This window comes from Oncorhynchus mykiss, chromosome 5 (genome assembly GCF_057628025.1).
Source record: "Oncorhynchus mykiss isolate SJ-2025 chromosome 5, ASM5762802v1, whole genome shotgun sequence".
Lineage (NCBI taxonomy): Eukaryota > Metazoa > Chordata > Actinopteri > Salmoniformes > Salmonidae > Oncorhynchus > Oncorhynchus mykiss.
This window is the reverse complement of record NC_143026.1, coordinates 49,378,702-49,397,964: the sequence shown is the minus strand read 5'-3', so window position 1 is coordinate 49,397,964 and position 19,263 is coordinate 49,378,702. Positions and strand designations below refer to the sequence as shown.

At 40.5% G+C, this 19,263-nt stretch overlaps 1 protein-coding gene across 5 annotated transcripts in view; it reads left to right on the top strand.

Moving 5' to 3' along the window:
• LOC110523989 (calmodulin-regulated spectrin-associated protein 1-B) overlaps nucleotides 1-19,263 on the top strand; it is a 117,318-nt gene that overhangs the window by 20,161 nt on the left and 77,894 nt on the right. For 4 of the 5 annotated variants that reach the window (XM_021603235.3, XM_090235096.1, XM_021603234.3 and 1 more), the window contains exon 3: nucleotides 1,142-1,404. In XM_021603235.3, the coding sequence (XP_021458910.3) occupies nucleotides 1,142-1,404 (263 nt within the window). Of the gene's footprint in view, nucleotides 1-1,141; nucleotides 1,405-16,234; nucleotides 16,294-19,263 lie in introns of all 5 variants that reach the window. The other variant, XM_090235097.1, reaches the window with a different exon arrangement.

Below are 19,263 nucleotides of genomic sequence, written 5' to 3'. Positions count from 1 at the left end.
GTATAAACACCATGGGACAACACAGCCGTCACCCCGCTCAGGAAGGAGACGCGTTCTGTCTCCTAGAGATGAATGTACTTTGGTGCGAAAAGTGCAAGTCAATCCCAGAACAACAGCAAAGGACCTTGTGAAGATGCTGGAGGAAAGGTACAAAAGTATCAATATCCACAGTCCTATATCGACATAAACTGAAAGGCCGTTCAGCAAGGAAGAAGCCACTGCTCCAAAACCGCCATAAAATAGCCAGAATACGGTTTGCAACTGCACATGGAGGCAAAGATCGACAAAGATGTCCTCTGGCCTGATGAAACAAAAAATAGAACTCTTTGGCCATAATGACCATCGTTATGTTTGGAGGAAAAAGAGGGATGCTTGCAAGCCGAAGAATACCATCCCAACCGTGAAGCATGTGGGTGGCAGCACCATGTTGTGGGGGTGCTTTGCTGCAGGAGGGACTGGTGCCCGTCACAAAATAGATGGCAACATGAGGGAGGAAAATGATGTGCATATATTGAAGCAACATCTCAAGACCGCAGTCAGGAAGTTAAAGCTTGGTCACAGATGGGTCTTCCAAATGGACAATGACCACAAGCATACTTCCAAAGTTGTGGCAAAATGGCTTTAGGACAACAAAGTCAAGGTATTGGAGTGGCCATCACAAAGCCCTGACCTCAATCCTATAGAAAATGTGTGGGCAGAACTGAAAAAGCGTGTGCGAGCAAGGAGACCTACAAACCTTACTCAGTTACACCAGCTCTGTCAGGAGGAATGGTCCAAAATTCACCCAACTTATTGTGGTACGCTTGTGGAAGGCTACCTTAAAAGTTTGACCCAAGTTAAACAATGTAAAGGCAATGCTAAAAAATACTAATTGAGTGTATGTAAACTTCTGACCCACTGGGAATGTGATGAAAGAAATAAAAGCTGTTATAAATCATTCTCCTATTTTAATGACATTTCACATTCTTAACATAAAGTGGTGATCCTAACTGACATATGTAATAGAATTAAATGTCAGGAGTTGTGAAAAACTGAGTTTAAATATTTGGCTAAGGTGTATGTAAACTTCCAACTGTATCTCTTTTTTTCTCTCTCCACCTCCCTCTCTGCATTTCTCTCTCTTCATCTTCCCCTCCTCCAGACCATATCCCAGAAGATCTATGTGACCCCTTCTACACGGACCAGTATGAGCAGGAGCACATCAAGCCGCCCGTCATCAGACTGCTGCTGTCCGGGGAGCTGTACTGCCGTGTCTGCGGCCTCATCCTGAAGGGCGAGCAGGCCTCAGCGCTCCAGTCCCACCTGTCCGTCATCCAGGCCCTCTCCCGGAAAGGCATCTACGTCCTGGAGAGCGACAACAACCCAGTCTCTGACGGTGACTTGGACTGTAGCCCCATCAAGATGGTGAGTAGAACGTACTGGGCTGGATAGAGAGTTGTAGTTGGGGATTATGGGTTTGAGGTTTAGGACTGGGAAAGCTTGGTGTGGGAGGGTATGTCTGCATCCATATTTGGGTCTGGCTTTTGAAGTTTTCATTTTTCTCCCCCACAGTTTTATTGATACAAATGAAGTCACCCTAATAAAATGTTTGTATACCAGATAGGAGATAGGAAATATCAAGCACTCTGTTTTGTTTTTATACTTTTAGTGCAGCAGCTATGCATGGTGGTGTTTACAACAGTAAATGTGGTGCTACAGTGACAGTTTTGTAAATCCTGTCAGTAGTAGGGGAACGATTGGGAAGGAAGGCCATCTATCTGCTTTGACCCTGCCTTCTGGCCAAATTAGCAGCACAGCCACCAGCACTGTGTGTGTTAGTAAGAATTGTAACACATCGTGTACGTGTGTTTTTGTTTTACTATACTTTAGGGGTGTAACCCGGGTTTGGTACGTAATTGCGTTTTTTGAGTCACGTTTCGGGTACATCGGGAAAATTAATTGCCAAAAGCTCCCTCTTTTAAGGATTTTTTTTTTGGTACCATCTTTGAAATGCAAGAGAAAGGCCATAATGTATTATTCCAGCCCAGGCGTAATTTAGATATGGACACTAGATGGCAGCAGTGTATGTGCAATTGTTTTTGACTGATCCAATGAACCATTGCATTTATGTTCAAAATGTTGTGTCAAGACTGCCCAAATGTGCCTAATTGGTTTATTAATAACTTTTTAAGTTCATAACTGTCCACTCTCCTCATACAATAGCATGGTATTCTTTCACTGTACTAGCTATTGTAAATTGGACAGTGCAGTTAGATTAACATGAATTTAAGCTTTCTGCCAATATCAGATATCTCTATGTCCTGGGAAATGTTCTTGTTACTTTAAACCCCATGCTAATCACATTAGAGCACATTAGCTCAACCGTCCCGTGGGTGGGACACCGATCTGTAGAGATCCAGAATTAATTTGAGTTCATTTAAGAAAATCCAAAGTGTTGGTATTCCTGATTCCATATATGATCATGAGTCATATAATGCCTGATGAGAGCACAATCAGGAATACCAACACATTGTGAAATGGTTTGTCGAGATTGGTGTGGAAGAACTTGACTGGCCTGCACAGAGCCCTGACCTCAACCCCATTGAACACCTTTGGGATGAATTGGAACACCGACTGCGGCTGTTATAGCAGCAAAGGGGGGACCAACTCCATATTAATATCCATGATTTTGTAATGAGATGTTCGACGAGAAGGTGTCCACATACTTCTGGTCGTGTGTGTGTGTGTGTGTGTGTGTGTGTGTGTGTATATATAAGAATAGTGAATACATCAAAAAATGAAATAACACATGTGGTATCATGTAATAACAAAAAAAAGTGTTAAACAAATCAAAATATATTTTATGTTTGAGATTCTTCAACGTAGACACCCTTTGCCTTGATGACAGCTTTGCACACTCTTGGTATTCTCTCAACCAGCTTCACCTGGAATGCTTTTCCAACCGTCTTGAAGGAGTTCCCACATATGCTGAGCACTTGTTGGCTGCTTTTCCTTTACTCTGTGGTCCAACTCATTCCAAACCATCTCAATTGGGTTGAGGTCAGGGGATTGTGGAGGCCAGGTCATCTGATCAGCACTCCATCACTCTCCTTCTTAGTCAAATAGCCCGGAGGTGTGTTGGGTCATTGTCCTGTTGAAAAACAAATGATAGTCCCAATGTGCGCAAACCAGGGGGGATGGTGTATCACTGCAGAATGCTGTGGTAGCCATGCTGGTTAAGTGTGCCTTGAATTCTAAATAAATCACAGACAGTGTCACCAGCAAAGCATCCCACACCATCACACCATCTCCTCAATGCATCACAGTGGGAACCACACATGCTTGGCGGTTGGAACCCGAAATCTCAAAGGACATATTTCCACCGGTTGAATGTCCATTGCTCGTGTTTCTTGGCCCAAGCAAGTCTCTTCTTATTATTGTTGTCCTTCAGTAGTGGTGTCTTTGCTACAATTCAATCGTGAAAGCCTGATTTACACAGTCTCCTCTGAACAGTTGATGTTGAGATGTGTCTGTTACTTGAACTCTGTGAAGCATTTATTTGGGCGGTTGGTAACTCTAATGAACTTATCCTCTGCAGCAGAGGTAACTCTGGGTCTTCCTTTCCTGTGGCGGTCCTCATGAGAGCCAGTTTCATCATAGTGCTTGATGGTTTTTGCGACTGCATTTGAAGATACTTTCAAAGTCCTTGAAATTTCCCGGATTGACTGACCTTCATGTTTTAAGGTAATGATGGACTGTCATTTCCCTTTGCTTATTTGACCTGTTTTTGCCATAATATGGACTTGGTCTTTTACCAAATAGGGCTCTCTTCTATATACCACCCCTACCTTGTCACAACACAACTGATTGGTTCAAACGCATTAAGAAGGAAAGAAATTCCACAAATTAACTTTTAACAAGGCACACGTGTTAATTGAAATGCATTTCAGGTGTGTCATGTATTTCTAGGAGTGGTGGGTGTAGAGTCAGGCGCAGAGAGCAAGCTTCCAAAGAAATGTGTTTATTGCGCATAGTCTAGCCAAACAAAAAGGCAATGCCCATAGAACATGTCTCCAAAACAGGGAAAGAACATAATACGCAGGCGAAAAAAACAACAGCACCACTGACAGTAAGGAAAAGCCCGCACAACAGCAAGCGGGCACTAGAAGTTTAAATAGACCACATAATGAACCAAAATGAGCAAAAGTTGAAAACAATCAAGACAAAACAAACAGAAAGGAAAAATGGATAGGTGGCAGCTAGTAGACCGGTGACGGCGACCGCCAAGCGCCGCCCGAACAGGGAGAGGAGCCACCTTTGGTGGAAGTCGTGACAAGGTGACCACCTCATGAAACTGGTTGAGAGAATGCCAAGAGTGTACAAAGCTGTCAGCAAGGCAAAGGGTGGCTACTTTTAAGAATCTAAAATGTATTTTGATTTGTTTAACACTTTTTTGGTTTACTACATGAAACCATATGTATTATTTCATAGTTCTGATGTCTTCACTATTATCCTACAATGTAGAAAATAGTAAAAATAAAGAAAAACCCTTGAATGAGTAGGTGTGTCCAGATTTGGCAGGTACTGTAATATACTGTATTTTAATCGATGCCACTTCGACATTGCTCATCCTAATTTTCATATATTTCTTAATTCCATTCTTTTACTTTCAATTTGTGTTTATTGTTGTGAATTTTTACATACTACTGCACTGTTGGAGCTAGGAACGCAATAACATCTGTGACCAACAACATTTGATTGTGTGATTAATAAGATGCATAATGAATATACACACAGGCGAGTCAATTTAAGTACACCAAATTATGCAAATTAAACCATAGACCGATAAGCATGACCCGTCTAATGTATTTACATCAACTGGTATTTCTATCAATGAATAGGCAAAAAAAAAAACATTATTTGACAATGGGACATTTTTATTGGCTTTTCTATAAAGAAAAATCAAGCCAAAAGCCGGCTATTAACAGCTAACGGAAACCCTGCCCCGGTGATGTGTTGGGCTGACTGCACCACCCTCTGGAGAGCCCTGCGGTTGTGCACGGTGCAATTGCCCTTGCCAGGCGGTGATACAGCCCGACAGGATGCTCTCAATTGTGCATTTTTGTGTGAGTGTCTTAGGGGCAAGCCGAATTTCTTCAGCCTCCTGATGTTACGCCGTCTTCATCACATCTGTGAGGATGGACCATTTCAGGTTGTCTGTGATGTGCACGCTGAGGAAATTGAAGCTTATTTTTGTTTTATCTTCCTGTTAAAGGGCTGATGTAATCTTTGGTGTACGCATAAATTGTCTGAGAAATTACAGGAAATAAATGTAGCTTGGGCTAAGGCCAGACGGACTGATTCTACTGATTGGCAGTCCTTCAGACATTTGGGAAATAGATGCCTATCCCTGGTTAAAAAAGTTAAATCAACATATTTCTTGAATTGTGTATCAGAGTTGTTGTAATCCAGACAATTTCTGAAATGTGGTCAAATCTTTAAAACTAAACCACCCCCTTGTTGCCCCGGCAGGTTTTGACAGCCTCTGGTCCCATTTTAGACTAAATGGAGATTTGAGATGCTTTTAATAACCATTTTGCTTCATCTGGCCACCTGTTTAGAAGGATCATCTCTGAAAATTGAAACATCCTTTAGTCACATCAGAACAGATTGTAGAGAATGATGCATTAACAGACTGACATACTTTATTTTCATTTCAACCCTTTGATGTCTATGATGTACTAAGTACTTTGCTAAGGATTGATGTTAAAAAACAACAGCATAGGGACTGATTCAGTCGATCTCTTCTTACTGCAGCTCTGCCCCACTTATTGCAGAACCAATTGTTTCTGGTGTTATCCCTATGATCTGGCAAGCAGCCAATGTAAGGAGATCTTTATGACTTAGATAACTACAGTCCAATTTCCAAATGATCTTGCCTTTCCAAAGTTTTAGAATCCATTAACAACTTTCAGCTAAATACTTTAACTTCTCACTCTATTTTTAATGTGCACCAATCCAGTTTTAGACCTGGACATAGCACAGCTTCAGCTGCTACGCTTATTTTAGGTGTATTAAATTGCTTGGATCCTAAAAATAATTGTGCTGCCTTATTTATAGACCTTTCCAAGGCCTTTAATACCATTTACTGTATCATCAAGTAGTTTGACAATTGTCAGACAGAAATCAATGTGTGATCTCTGGTATTTCCTGGATATTACAAAAGGTTACCGCAGGGGTCGGTACTGAGACCAGTTCTCTTTAATATTTATATAAATAATATTGGTCTATATGCCGTTGCCCCAACGGTTGACCAGGATATGTTAGAGCTGCAATCTGACATTGTTAATTTACAGAAAGCCCTGGTTGTTTTAAAAATTGTACTTAATGCAGGTAAGACTAAATGCAGGTTTAAAAACTCTAATTGCCTAATTTCATTGCTAATGTATAAAATAATGCACTACCAAACTCGTTCACAGGATTGGTTAACTCTTGAGGTCCTCTGGTGAATCCTCCTTTAATTTTAATGCCACGCATTGTTGGAAAAACCTACAAAATTATTTGCGTCTTGATTCCCTGGTGCCGCTAGGGCAGTTTAGGACTCTGGCGTTGAATTAATTAATTACAGTTGTTTCAATTAATGATAGTGTTTTATTTGTTGAAATTGTGATGTTGAGGTTGTCTTGTGGTTATTTGTATTCTTGTTTTAATTGTAATGTAAATTGTTCTTCCTGTTGTGAGAATTTTTGTACTCAGGGTACCATTTGGAATGAGACCTTGGTCTCAATTGGGCAACACTGAATAAATATGTAAGTTCATACATTTTCACCACCCTCTCCACTGCGGATTGGGGGGTTCTCTCTCTGTCTCCTGAAGTCCACGATCAGCTCCTTCGTTTTGTTGACATGGAGGGAGGAGGTATCTTTTTTAGTAAGTTTTTTTCTGCCAGACAATTCTCTCAAGATTCTATTTGATCTTTGGCAAACCTGTGACCGCAACATTTATTGCCACTCGTGGCAAACAGTTTACCAGGAGCCGTTTCTGGTAGTGATGCACCGACATGACATTTTTGGCCGATACCGATATCCTATATTTTCCTTGCCAAAAAATAAAACCGATATTTAAAATTTTAGTGGCCTTTTAAGCATTCTAGTGCAGTTAAATAGGTAACACACACACACATGGATGCAGCGGTCTAAGGCACTGCATCTCAGTGCAAGAGGCATAACAACAGTCCCTGGTTCAAATCTAGGCTGTATCACATCCGGCCGTGTTTAGGAGTCCCATAGGGCAACGCACAATTGGGCAACGCACAATTGGCCCAGCATCGTCCGGGCCATCATTGTAAATAAGAATTTGTTCTTAACTGACTTGCCTAGTTAAATAAAGGTTACACACACACACACACACACACACTAACCAAAAAGGTATTTTGTTGGCATTTATGAATGTCCCCCTTACCAATAAAACATAATCAAAACCTTATTTCTTTCACTTACTTGCTGTGTTGTTTCATTGTTCAGTCGTTTCATTCTCAACCAGGATTTCTATGGAACGCCATTTGGGTCTTTGCATGTCAAAAAAGCTTGTTGCCCAATCAGGACCTGAATATGACTGCACGTCACATAATAATTTAACACATTCACGTTCATTAATTGTTTACGTAGTTATTACACATCGATTAAACTCACTCGTATTTCATATGTCACAATGATTTATCGGTATGTATTCTATGTTGCTGGTAAAGTTGTCTCGCGCACCTACAGTGCTGGTCATAAAACAAAACTAGCTAGCTCATAGATGCAAACAATGTTTTTCCCCAAAAACATAGCAAAACGACAATCTGTTTCGGTAGCTATAGCTAGCTAACTAACTATATAGCTAGGTGTCATCTAAAATAACCCTAATTTATAAGGACAGTTCTTATTTGATTAATGGTGGTTGGACCCATCTATGTGAAGCTAGCCACAATAAGGATTAGCCACAATAGTGGACTTTGTGGTTAGCCTTCAAAATAAAAAGCATAATTCTACTATTTGTATTCATTTACATCACTGTCAATTAAATACTTTTATTTTGAAGGCAAACTGCAAATTCCACTATTGTGCCTAATCCTTATTGTGGCTAGCTTCACAACACATAACCCGGTCTGGTCGAGCCTCACTAGCCAGCTGCTTATAACGTTAGCTTTGGGCAACAGGGTTAAGTAGCTGGCTAGCTATTTATTTTCATGAACTGAAGTTCAATTTCCATAGGCAAACAACAAATGGCAACCTAGCTAATACTTAGTCACAAGGATTCCCAAATCCTTGCTAAGAATAATGAAATTGACTGCAGTTTCTAATGGTCATTGTTTTCAGGCTGGTGGTATTGGTGCTAGCTAGGTACCAAGCTAAAGCTATATACCCCAGAAGTTGCAGTCGAACAAATGATGCTTTTTTACCAACGCGGTATTGTAAACACATCGTTTGTGTCCGGGGTTTGCTTGTTTGCAGACAGTTTTGTACAGCTTTGACAGTGCTACTGTATCTTTTTTGACTCGCAAAGACTCAAATGGCATTCCATAATATGTATGCCGTGAAGCTAATAGCAGAGACGCTATTACTTTGTAACTCTGATAGGGCAACATCTGAAAAATAGCGCACTTGGTAGTGTGGTACCGGTGCTCGATCAGTCGGCGAAAGCCAACATCACCCACGCCAGAGAACTGTTGATTGTCAGGGGCAATGAATTCCATTATCTTGGCTTTAATGGATTTCGCCTTTGAGTTGTCTCGCTGATATTTTCTTACTCTTTCAAATGACTGTTCGACTTGTTGACTTCTAGATCCACACAACAGACATTGTGTGGGATAGGTTATGAATGCTGTGTTGCATCGTGTAGCGCAAAATTTTACGTGGCGCCATTACGTCATGTACCTGATTATATAGGTATGCACGGTAGCTTTGACATCGGTGTTAAGCTAGACATTCCGATATGTTCACCGATATATCGTGCAACCCTAGTTTCTGGTGAGCACATGAGTTCCAAGACCAGTAACCGTTGATGATGTTGGAAAATGGAAATCAAGCTATCTAGCTAGCTACAGTATCTACCAAAGTTGTCTGGTGAGTGTCTAAGTTATTCAACTTGAACATTTTATTAGCTAAATGATGTCTAGTTAGCAATGTCATGTTTTATGGGATAGAGTGAAACACATTTTGTTGATACCAGTTTAAATCTGTCAGCGCCACTGATTGACTGGCTAACGCTTAGCTAGTTAACGTTAGCTATTATATTTTTGCACAATTCATGTGATAGGTAACTACCGTTAGCTAGCTAACTAATGATTTCCCTAAACACATTTTTTTGGTGAACACGTTGCTGTCTTTTGGTACAATTATGCATATCAATAGCACAATAGCTAAGGCAGCTAGCTAGCAACAATATGAGTTGATTTGACATCAAAGCAAAACGTAACTTTTGAAGATTGATACCCTTGACCTACCCATGGTGTTGGGAGAGGCTGTATTGGGAGGAGGATGCATCAACACCCTGGAAATATGTTTGTGGTGCACTCACAACTGTTTTTGAGTGATAAATGAGTATCGTTTTCAAGATTGATAAGGTAAGTAAATGCATGTATTCATTCTCATAAATGTAGCCCATACATTCATTCTTTGTAACAATTGGATCTTTCATTGCTTTAAATTGGGGCTACAGGTAGCCTAGTGGTTAGTGTTGGGCCAGTAACCGAAAGGTTGCTAGATCAAATCTCCGAGCTGACAAGGTAAAAAATCTCTCGTTCTGCCCCTGAACAAGGCAGTTAGCCCACTGTTTACCGATAGGCCGTCATTGTAAATAAGAATTTGTTCTTAACTGACTTGCCTAGTTAAATAAATAAAAACTAGTAGCTAGCTCGTATTGATCATGTTGTTCCTTCTCTCTTTCTAGAAGCAATCAGTTACAAAAATAAAGGTTTAGGCCTTCAATCAAACTGAGAACAGAGAATTATGTGTTCACCAGACAGGTCAAGGCTTATTGTATGTAAGGCTTTGAGATGTAAATTACACAAAAACAAAAAAGAATTGGGTTGTTTGAATGACCCAATTGCTGGGTTGAAGGCATTGGGTTGTTTTCTGTAAGTACAGCAAGGTTGGGTTGTTTGTGCTGGGCTATTAAGGTTGGGCTATGACTATTTGACCCAGCAAGTGGGTTAATTCTCCACCCACCAACATGTGAAGTACACCAGAATAATGTGACTGATAAGTGGAAAACGGCTAACATTATTTTGACAGACTAATGTTGCTTTGGCTGACTGAAAACCGTGGAAACAGTAAGTAACAAATGTTGTAAATTATGAATTTGATGGTCATTCAGGTTAAATAGGTTGTCCTATCATAATTAGGTAGCTAGCTAATGTTAGCTTGTGCATTAGTTAGCTCTCAACCGTTAGCTAGCTAGCAATTTCCTGTGCTAATATCGCTAGCTGTGGTAACGTTTGCAAGCTAGCGACCATGCAAGTATTCTAGTTTACTGAAGTGTTGTCGTGGAATATAACGAAATGTATGTTATTTGTCGACCTACCTAACTATGTCAGTGTCTAACGGTAGCTAGCTAAGTCTGACACTTCTTCTGGACTGTCTCGGACACTGTTTCACTCATTAGCTAACGTTATCTGGCTAGCTAAGTTATCATAGCTGTCCCTGTCTGGTTTACTTGATAGCTAACTACACAAATAGCTAGCTAGAACAAAGTGTTAATAAGATATTCATTTAAAAAGATTAAAAGCCGTTCCAAACGAGATGGCCAGGTAGTGTAGCCAGCAGCTTAAAAAGTAGTGTTTAGTACACAAACATATTTTCCATGTTCAACAATAGACAACTTTTGACACATCTTTTTTTGTTGTTGTTATGAGTCAACTATAAAATATGATACCTGCACCATCTACATGCTGCAAAGACTCCCTAACTCTTCGCCATTGTACACGATAGACCATTGCTCGGAGACTTCCTTTGACCATTCTAAAGCCCGCATGGGGCATCCTTCCCTTAATGACTCTGACTTTCTGGTCTAACTCTTCATCTGACATATCAGAATAGCATTCCCTGACAGACACAGTTCTTTCATCCAGATGTAAATGGTCGACCCTTAAATGCCATGCATGTCAGCTAAGTTAGCCAGAGGAAAAGCCGTATCCAGGATACTTTGAAGTGTCACACGAGTAATTTCTCGTTTTGGCCATCCTACATTCCCACTATAAGAACTGATAACAACTTCATTAAATAGTGAAGGGAAAACATTGTGTGAGATCGGTGCTGACAACTTCAATAAACTGTTGCAGACCATCTACCATCTCCGCGGGAATATCAATATAATTTATTTACCCCAGCTCGAACAAACTAACTCTTGTGTGCATACAAACAGGAGATATTAAAAATCAATGGGTAATCTGATGATTATAGATATTAACCTATCTCTCACCCTAATCTGCTGAGCCATTCTTCCCTGCAATGAAACAATATTCCAATTAGTTAATGTTATATGATTAAAAACAATGCGTATATGATAACACTGAGTGCAAGTGTGTGTTTTAAAGTAGGCCTATGTATCATTAGCTAATGGAAACGCAGTAACATTTTTCTGCAAAAAAAGCTAATCGTTATACTGTCATGAAATATGATTATATATCGACTATGAAATAAATAGGACATGGCCTGCTTATGAGTTGCCATGAAAGAAAGTTAGATGAATTCAACTGAAAATGGTGAGAACAGTCGTTCGTAGCTAAATGCTTTTGGTTAGCTTGAAAATAATAATTGCATGATTTATCACTCTACTGTATGTATGTATGTAATATAGTAGAATGTTTTGAACTGACACTGAATCGTGGGAGCTAACTACTAGCTATATAAAAGTTGGACAGAAGAACACCGTGCTGCTTACCTGAGATGCCATCATCACACAGTCCTTCTTTGTCGGTGTCCACTATGACTTCTTTTGTGTCGGAAAGAAAGGCTGAAGAGTAATGGTTGTAACCAAACTGACACTCAAATAATGGCTGACAAATGGAGAAGCCACATCCACACCTCCCACTAAAGCCCGCTCACAGCTGTGGGGTCAAAAGTGCAAACGAAGAACTAGTGTTTCAAACAAAACAAAAAAAAGAAGCACTGAAAGCAAAGGGGGCAGTCTAGCCAAAACAGGTTTGTTAGGGAAATTAAATTTGAGTTTTGTTTTCAAATACATTTTTTGTTCTCAAAATAAACAAAAAAAGAAACTTACCTTTTTCAGGACCCCGTCTATCAAAGATAATTCGTAAAAATCCAAATAACTTCACAGATCAAATTTTAAAGGATTTAAACACTATTTCCCGTGCTTGTTCAATGTACCATAAACAATTAATGAACATGCACCTGTATAACGTTCGTTAAGACACTAACAGTTTACAGATGGTAGGCAATTAAGGTCACAGTTATGAAAACCTGGGACACTAAAGAGGCCTTTCTACTGACTCTGAAAACACCAAAAGAAAGATGCCGAGGTCCCTGCTCATCTGTGTGAACGTGCCGTAGGCATGCTGCAAGGAGGCATGAGGACGGCAGATGTGGCCAGGGCAATAAATTGCCATGCCCATACTGTGAGACGCCTAACACAGTGCTACAGGGAGACAGGACGGACAGCTGACCATGTGTGTTAACACCTGCACAGGATCGGTACATCCGAACATCACACCTGCGGGACAGGTACAGGATGGCAACAACAACTGCCCGAGTACACCAGGAACGCACAATCCCTCCATCAGTACTCAGACTCCGCAATAGACTGAGAGAGGCTGGACTGAGGACTTGTAGGCCTGTTGTAAGGCAGGTCCTCACCAGACATCACTGGCAACAACGTTGCCAATGGGCACAAAGCCACCGTCGCTGGACCAGACAGGACTGACAAAAAGTGCTCTTCACTGACAAATTTGCGTTTATTGTTGAAGGAATGAGCGTTACACTGAGGCCTGTACTCTGGAGCGGGAGCGATTTGGAGGTGGAGGACCGTCATGGTCTGGGGCGGTGTGTCACAGCATCATCGGGCTGAGCTTGTTGTCATTGCAGGCAGTCTCAACGCTGTATGAAACAGGGAAGATATCCCTCTTGTGGTACCATTCCTGCAGGTTCGTTCTGTGCGTGATTTCCTGCAAGACAGGAATGTCAGTGTTCTGTCATGGCCAGCGAAGAGCCCGGATCTCAATCCCATTGAGCACGTCTGGGACCTGTTGGATTGGAGTGTAAGGGCTAGGGCCATTCCCCCCAGAAATGTCCGGGAACTTGCATGTGCCTTGGTGGAAGAGTGGGGTAACATCTCACAGCAAGAACTGGCAAATCTGGTGCAGTCCATGAGGAGGAGATGCACTGCAGTACTTAATGCAGCTGGTGGCCACACCAGATACTGACTGCTACTTTTGATTTTGACCTCTCCTTTGTTCAAGGACACATTATTCTATTTCTGTTAGTCACATGTCTGTAGAACTTGTTCAGTTTATGTCTCGGTTGTTGAATCTTGTTATGTTCATACAAATATTTACACGTGTTAAGTTTGCTGAAAATAAACGCAATTGACAGTGAGAGGACTTATTTTTTTGCTGCGTTTATATCAACTCATACACCCTGTACCATGGAATCGGTACATAAAAAATCTCTTCCCAACTATTTTGCAATCTGTATGGCACAGCTGTCAACATCCTGATCTTCAAATGAAACTGGTATACTTTCCTATTTATGCTATTTTTATTCCTCCACCAGTTTTGATCTTTTATATTGGGCAGACAGACCAGTTCCCTACCTCCTCCCACTGCCACCTGCCTTCTCCATTTTTGGGGTAATGCTGTAATCAATGGGGAATAAAATGCATCAAGTTTTGTTATTACAAAATATTTGATTGCTAATTTTATTTTAAAGCCTCGTTTTCGCTTTCGGAAAGAAAAACATATTGAAAAGAGAAAAAAAATTGCTCTCGACAAAAATACACAAATGTACCTCCATACAATTGGCTTAACAACATCTGGCTGGCAAACCAGGTTGCGGAGTACATGAAGGAGACCGCGATCCAGAAGGCTCAGTGGACCAGACAGAATGGGGCCAAGACAGTCTTGAGAGTATCTGTGTCTGCTGAATACTCCAGGCATGGTGGGTTGCATGTTTTACTAAAACATTAGACTTGAATTTGATTCTGATTAGACCCACTTGACTCACAGGGAGAGCTGTGACAACACACATCTAGAAAGGAGGCTGTTTGTTAATTCAATATTGGCAAATAAATTGTGCGACAGGGTTTGATTGGTTCTCTCAAATATTTGAATTTGAAAATCCAATCATTGTAATAGAAGTGGGCGGCGCTCAGGGGCTGTGTGTGGCTGTGGGTGTTTTAAATGAGAAAGACACAGAGAGCCAACCAGTAAAAGCACAGTCCCCTTTATTAAAGACACATTGTGCCAACAACATCAGTCATTCCCACTTGGGCAGCAGGGTAGCCTAGTGGTTAGAGCGTTGGACTAGAAACCGGAAGGTTGCAAGTTCAAACCCCCGAGCTGTCATTCTGCCCCTGAACAGGCAGTTAACCCACTGTTCCTAGACCGTCATTGAAAATAAGAATTTGTTCTTAGTTAGTTAAATAAAGGTAAAATAAAAATAAAATAAATTCCAGACTCTGAAGTCAGGAGGACTTCAGGACACCCACATCCCGTCAGGAGTGATTAATTGCAATGGAAAAGTAATTGTTTGTCTGGCTACAACAACACATTAGAAACAGCATTGGGTGTGGATACAGTGAGAACATGTGGATCTGAGCAAGTGTGATGTCATTCATGTTTGTGGATATGTATGTAAATGTTAAGTTGTCTTGCTTTTGTCAATGTATGTTTTTGTTTGTCAACAAAACAAAGTAGAATAAAATATCACAAAAAAAGTAATTGTTTTTTTTACTACACATTGCTCAGGACTTACACATTTTAAATCCAGCTAGGGGTCTTTGTTTCGCCAGCCTAGAGAGAACCAGGCCCAAGATATTGTCTTGGAAGTGTAGGTATAGTGTGAAATGACCCTGCTGGTGGTGCATTAAGGTGTCCGCATGCTTCCCTGACGAAACAGTAAGGAAGAGTTTGTGCATATATTATGATGACAATTTGTGACATTTTTGTTCGTTTTGGACTTCGTTACGGGTTTTCGGGCACACCACATTTTGGGAGGAGGCAAGCCGAAGTCGATAGCTGAAGTCTACGCCCCTTCGTCGGTGATTGGTCAACAGTAAAGATTCTAAAGTAAAGTCGTTGTCATTCAACGAGAGACGACTTTCAGTTTCATACACATTTTCTCATTTAGAAAAATACCTTAGTTATATGTAAAATTGTAAATGTAAAACTAAGATCTTTTCAGCAAAAACATAAAAATGTATTAACTCAAATATTTATCTTAGATCAATTCAGACTACTTTGAGGAAGTTTATACTGGCTACTGGGTCTCAAAGTTGACAAGCAGTACTATTGCCGCTTTTTTCTTGTTTTTTAACCCATTAAATAGGCCGTCATTGAAAATAAGAATTTGTTCTTAACTGACTTGCCTAGTAAAATAAAGGTAAAATAAAAATGTGTCTGTTACTGTTATTATCCAATACAAACGCATTGAATAACAAATAAACTACATGGAACAACAGTCCCCACAATGTAATCTAAAGGAAGTTTGTTCAGAAGTTTCTGACCTATGTCTGAGAGAGAGAGAAATTTTTATTTTTTTATATTGAACCCCTTATTTTTGGCACTAAACAGTCTCCATATATACTTCCACTCACACCGACATGTACGCGTTCGTGAGAGTCTCACCTTTACACAGAGGGGTCATATTAGTGTGTAGCCCAGACTGTTCGGACGAAGTTGGCAGATCGGCTGTACCGACTTCCAATGACTCCCAAGATGCTTTTGGGAGTCGTAGAGCAAAACGGAGATCACCATCGTGTGAAAACGTGAGATCGCCAAACGATTCAGATGCTACAGAAGATTTTGAGAGAAGACAGATTTTCGGGATGTCTCATGGTCTGACAAACACCGCTCTAGCTCTCTCACCTTTCACCACAGTTATGGAAGTGAGAAATTGTCAGATGTGGTGGATTGAGACACATCCAATGCATGAAAAATACATATGTCTGACTTTGTCAATAGCAAAATTTTTTGTTTTACGCTCTTTTTTTGTTGCCTGAAACTAAGAAGTTATTCACTAAACATTCTTCTCTCCAGATACACAAGGTGACATCACTTTAAGACTTCTGCCAGTGGTCCTCCCAACAGTCTACAAGGTAGGCAGGAAGACATTTCCGACCCAGCTTCAGTGAGACCAGTCTGTAAGTTGTTATGCATAACTTCACATTACAAGACATTGGATAGATTTCCATTCAAATTGCAACAGATTTCCATGCAAATATTTCAAAATCAGCATAAAACAATATGCGCATTTTCCGACCATAAATATTTCCAGTGAACAGACTTTTTGTGGATAAAAGGCTGTGCGTGATGACATAGTGTACATAAAAATAACTTTTGCCACACAATTAACAAGTTTAATGGGTTTCCATCGCATCTTCAACTCTACTAATGGTTTTGTCACAAACTGTTGCATTATATAGCAAATGTTCCAACTCTGGTCTTGGCACATGAGCTCTAGCCAACAGCTAGATGATGAGACTATTATGGATAAGAGCGATATTACAGTTGAATTCGGAAGTTTACATACACTTAGGTTGGAGTCATTAAAACTAATTTTTCAACCACTCCACAAGTTGCTTGATAACAAACTATAGTTTTGGCAAGTCAGTTAGGACATCTACTTTGAGCATGACACAAGTCGTTTTCTCAAAAATTGTTTACAAACAGATTATTTCACTTATAATTCACTGTATCACAATTCCAGTGGGCTAGAAGTTTACATACATGAAGTTGACTGTGCTTTCAAACAGCTTGGAAAATTCCAGAAAATGATGTCATGGCTTTAGAAGCTTCATATTGGCTAATTTACATAATTTGAGTCAATTGGAGGTGTACCTGTGGATGTATTCCAAGGCCTACCTTGGAACAGTATAACAGTATAGCTTCCTTCCCTTTCCTCGCCCCTACCTGGGCTCGAACCAGGGACCCTCTGCACACATAGATAACAGCCACCCTCGAAGCATCGTTACCCTTCGCTCCACAAAAGCCGCGGCCCGCGAACAACTACTTCAAGGTCTCAGAACGAATGACGTCACCGATTGAAACGCTATTAGCGCGCACCCCGCTAACTAGCTAGCCATTTCACATCGGTTACAGGAGCAATTTCCAAACGCCTGACGGTACCACGTTCATTTGTACAAACAGTATTACGCAAGTATAAACAGGGTGGGACCACACAGCCGTCATACCACTCATGAAGGAGACGCGTCCTGTCTCCTAGAAATGAATGTACTTCGGTGCGAAAAGTGCAAATCAATTCCAGAACAACAGCAAAGGACCTTGTGAAGATGCTGGAAGAAACAGATACAAAAGTATCTATATCCACAGTTAAACGAGTCCTATATCGACATAACCTGAAAGGCCGCTCAGCCAGGAAGAATCCACTGCTCCAAAACCGCCATAAAATAGCCAGACTACTGTTTGCAACTGCATATGGGGACAAAGATTGTACTTTTTGGAGAAATGTCCTCTGGTCTGATGAAACATATAGAACTGCTTTGTCGCAAATGGGTCTTCCAAATGGACAATGACCCCAAGCATACTTCCAAAGTTGTGGAAAAATGGCTTACGGACAACAAAGTCAAGGTATTGGAGTGGCCATCACAAAGTCCTGACCTCAATCCTATAGCAAATTTGTGGGCAGAACTGAAAAAGCGAGCAAGGAGGCCTACAAACCTGACTCAGTTACACCAGCTCTGTCAGGAGGAATGGGCCACAATTCACCCAACTTATTGTGGGAAGCTTGTGGAAGGCTACCCAAAACATTTGACCCAAGTTAAACAATTTAAAGGCAATGCTACCAAATCCTAATTGAGTGTATGTAAACTTCTGACCCACTGGGAATGTGATGAAAGAAATAAAAGCTGAAATAAATAATTCTCTACTATTATTCTTAAAATAAAGTGGTGGAAGGAGTAAGGAGTAAGGAATTGTGAAAAACCGATTTTAAGTATATTTGGCTAAGGTGTATGTAAACTTCCGACTTCAACTGTATTTGTCAAACGGCAGCCAAGCATCGATCATCATGTCACCAGAATAAGACCCTCAATATTTATTGGAGTATTTATCAACCTCATCACTTTACACATTCACCATTCAGTGAAGTTCATAATTTATTTAATAATCTCAAGGTATGATGACAAACGCCCGGCAATGACAAGCGCCGGGCTGAACCACTTCAGTTTGCTGTCTTTTGAGCGTGAACTGACATACATTGGATTATGATAAAATCAGCACCATATTCAACTCAGACTCGCCGTCTGCGCCTTGTGATGTAGGTCACACCTTATGATATGTTTACTAAAGATAAGGTACCATTTTGTAGTACTATTACCCGCCGTGGTATAAATTGTAACATCAAATATAGGCTTGTTTGCCCATCGAGAGTAAAGTGCATCTGAAGATGAGTTTTATGTTGTTGGCAACTGGTATAAAGTTACTGTCTAATTTTAATATTCTGGGATATTTAATTATTTGTATATGTAACGAGGTTCTTCCAAATACTATGCACAAGTATAAAACTATTCTATTACGAAATAATATACGGTGCACGTCGCAATTTATTTCTTAAATTAATGAGTATAAAAAAATGCTTATCGAAATTTTTCTAGGCCTATACCCCCCCTAAAATTCTGGCTAGGTCCCTGGACCAGACCCCATTCTGGGGACTGCACACAGGTGTTTACAGCCATTAATGGACTGGCATTGGAGCAAGGTACACTGCTTGTGGCACTGGATGTGTGCTTCAAGTCCTATTATGTGTTTGACATTAACCTTCCCACTGTTCCCCAGCATTGTATCAGCTGCCAGGAACAGAATCCCCCACAGTAAGAATGTTGCGAGCATGTCTTTTTTCCACTGAACAGTAGTGTATAAGTGTCCACTCTTGTATGTGAGAAGTGACAGGAGGAAGCACATCCCTCCAGCTTATGTGTTCCTGTGAATTAATAGATCAATGAGCCATGAGTATCTCATTCCAATGCTAATATGCTCTTAAGGAACTATTTATAGTTCTGTTAATTTGACATTTAGTTTGTTTTTAAATGCATCTGTGCCTATTTTTT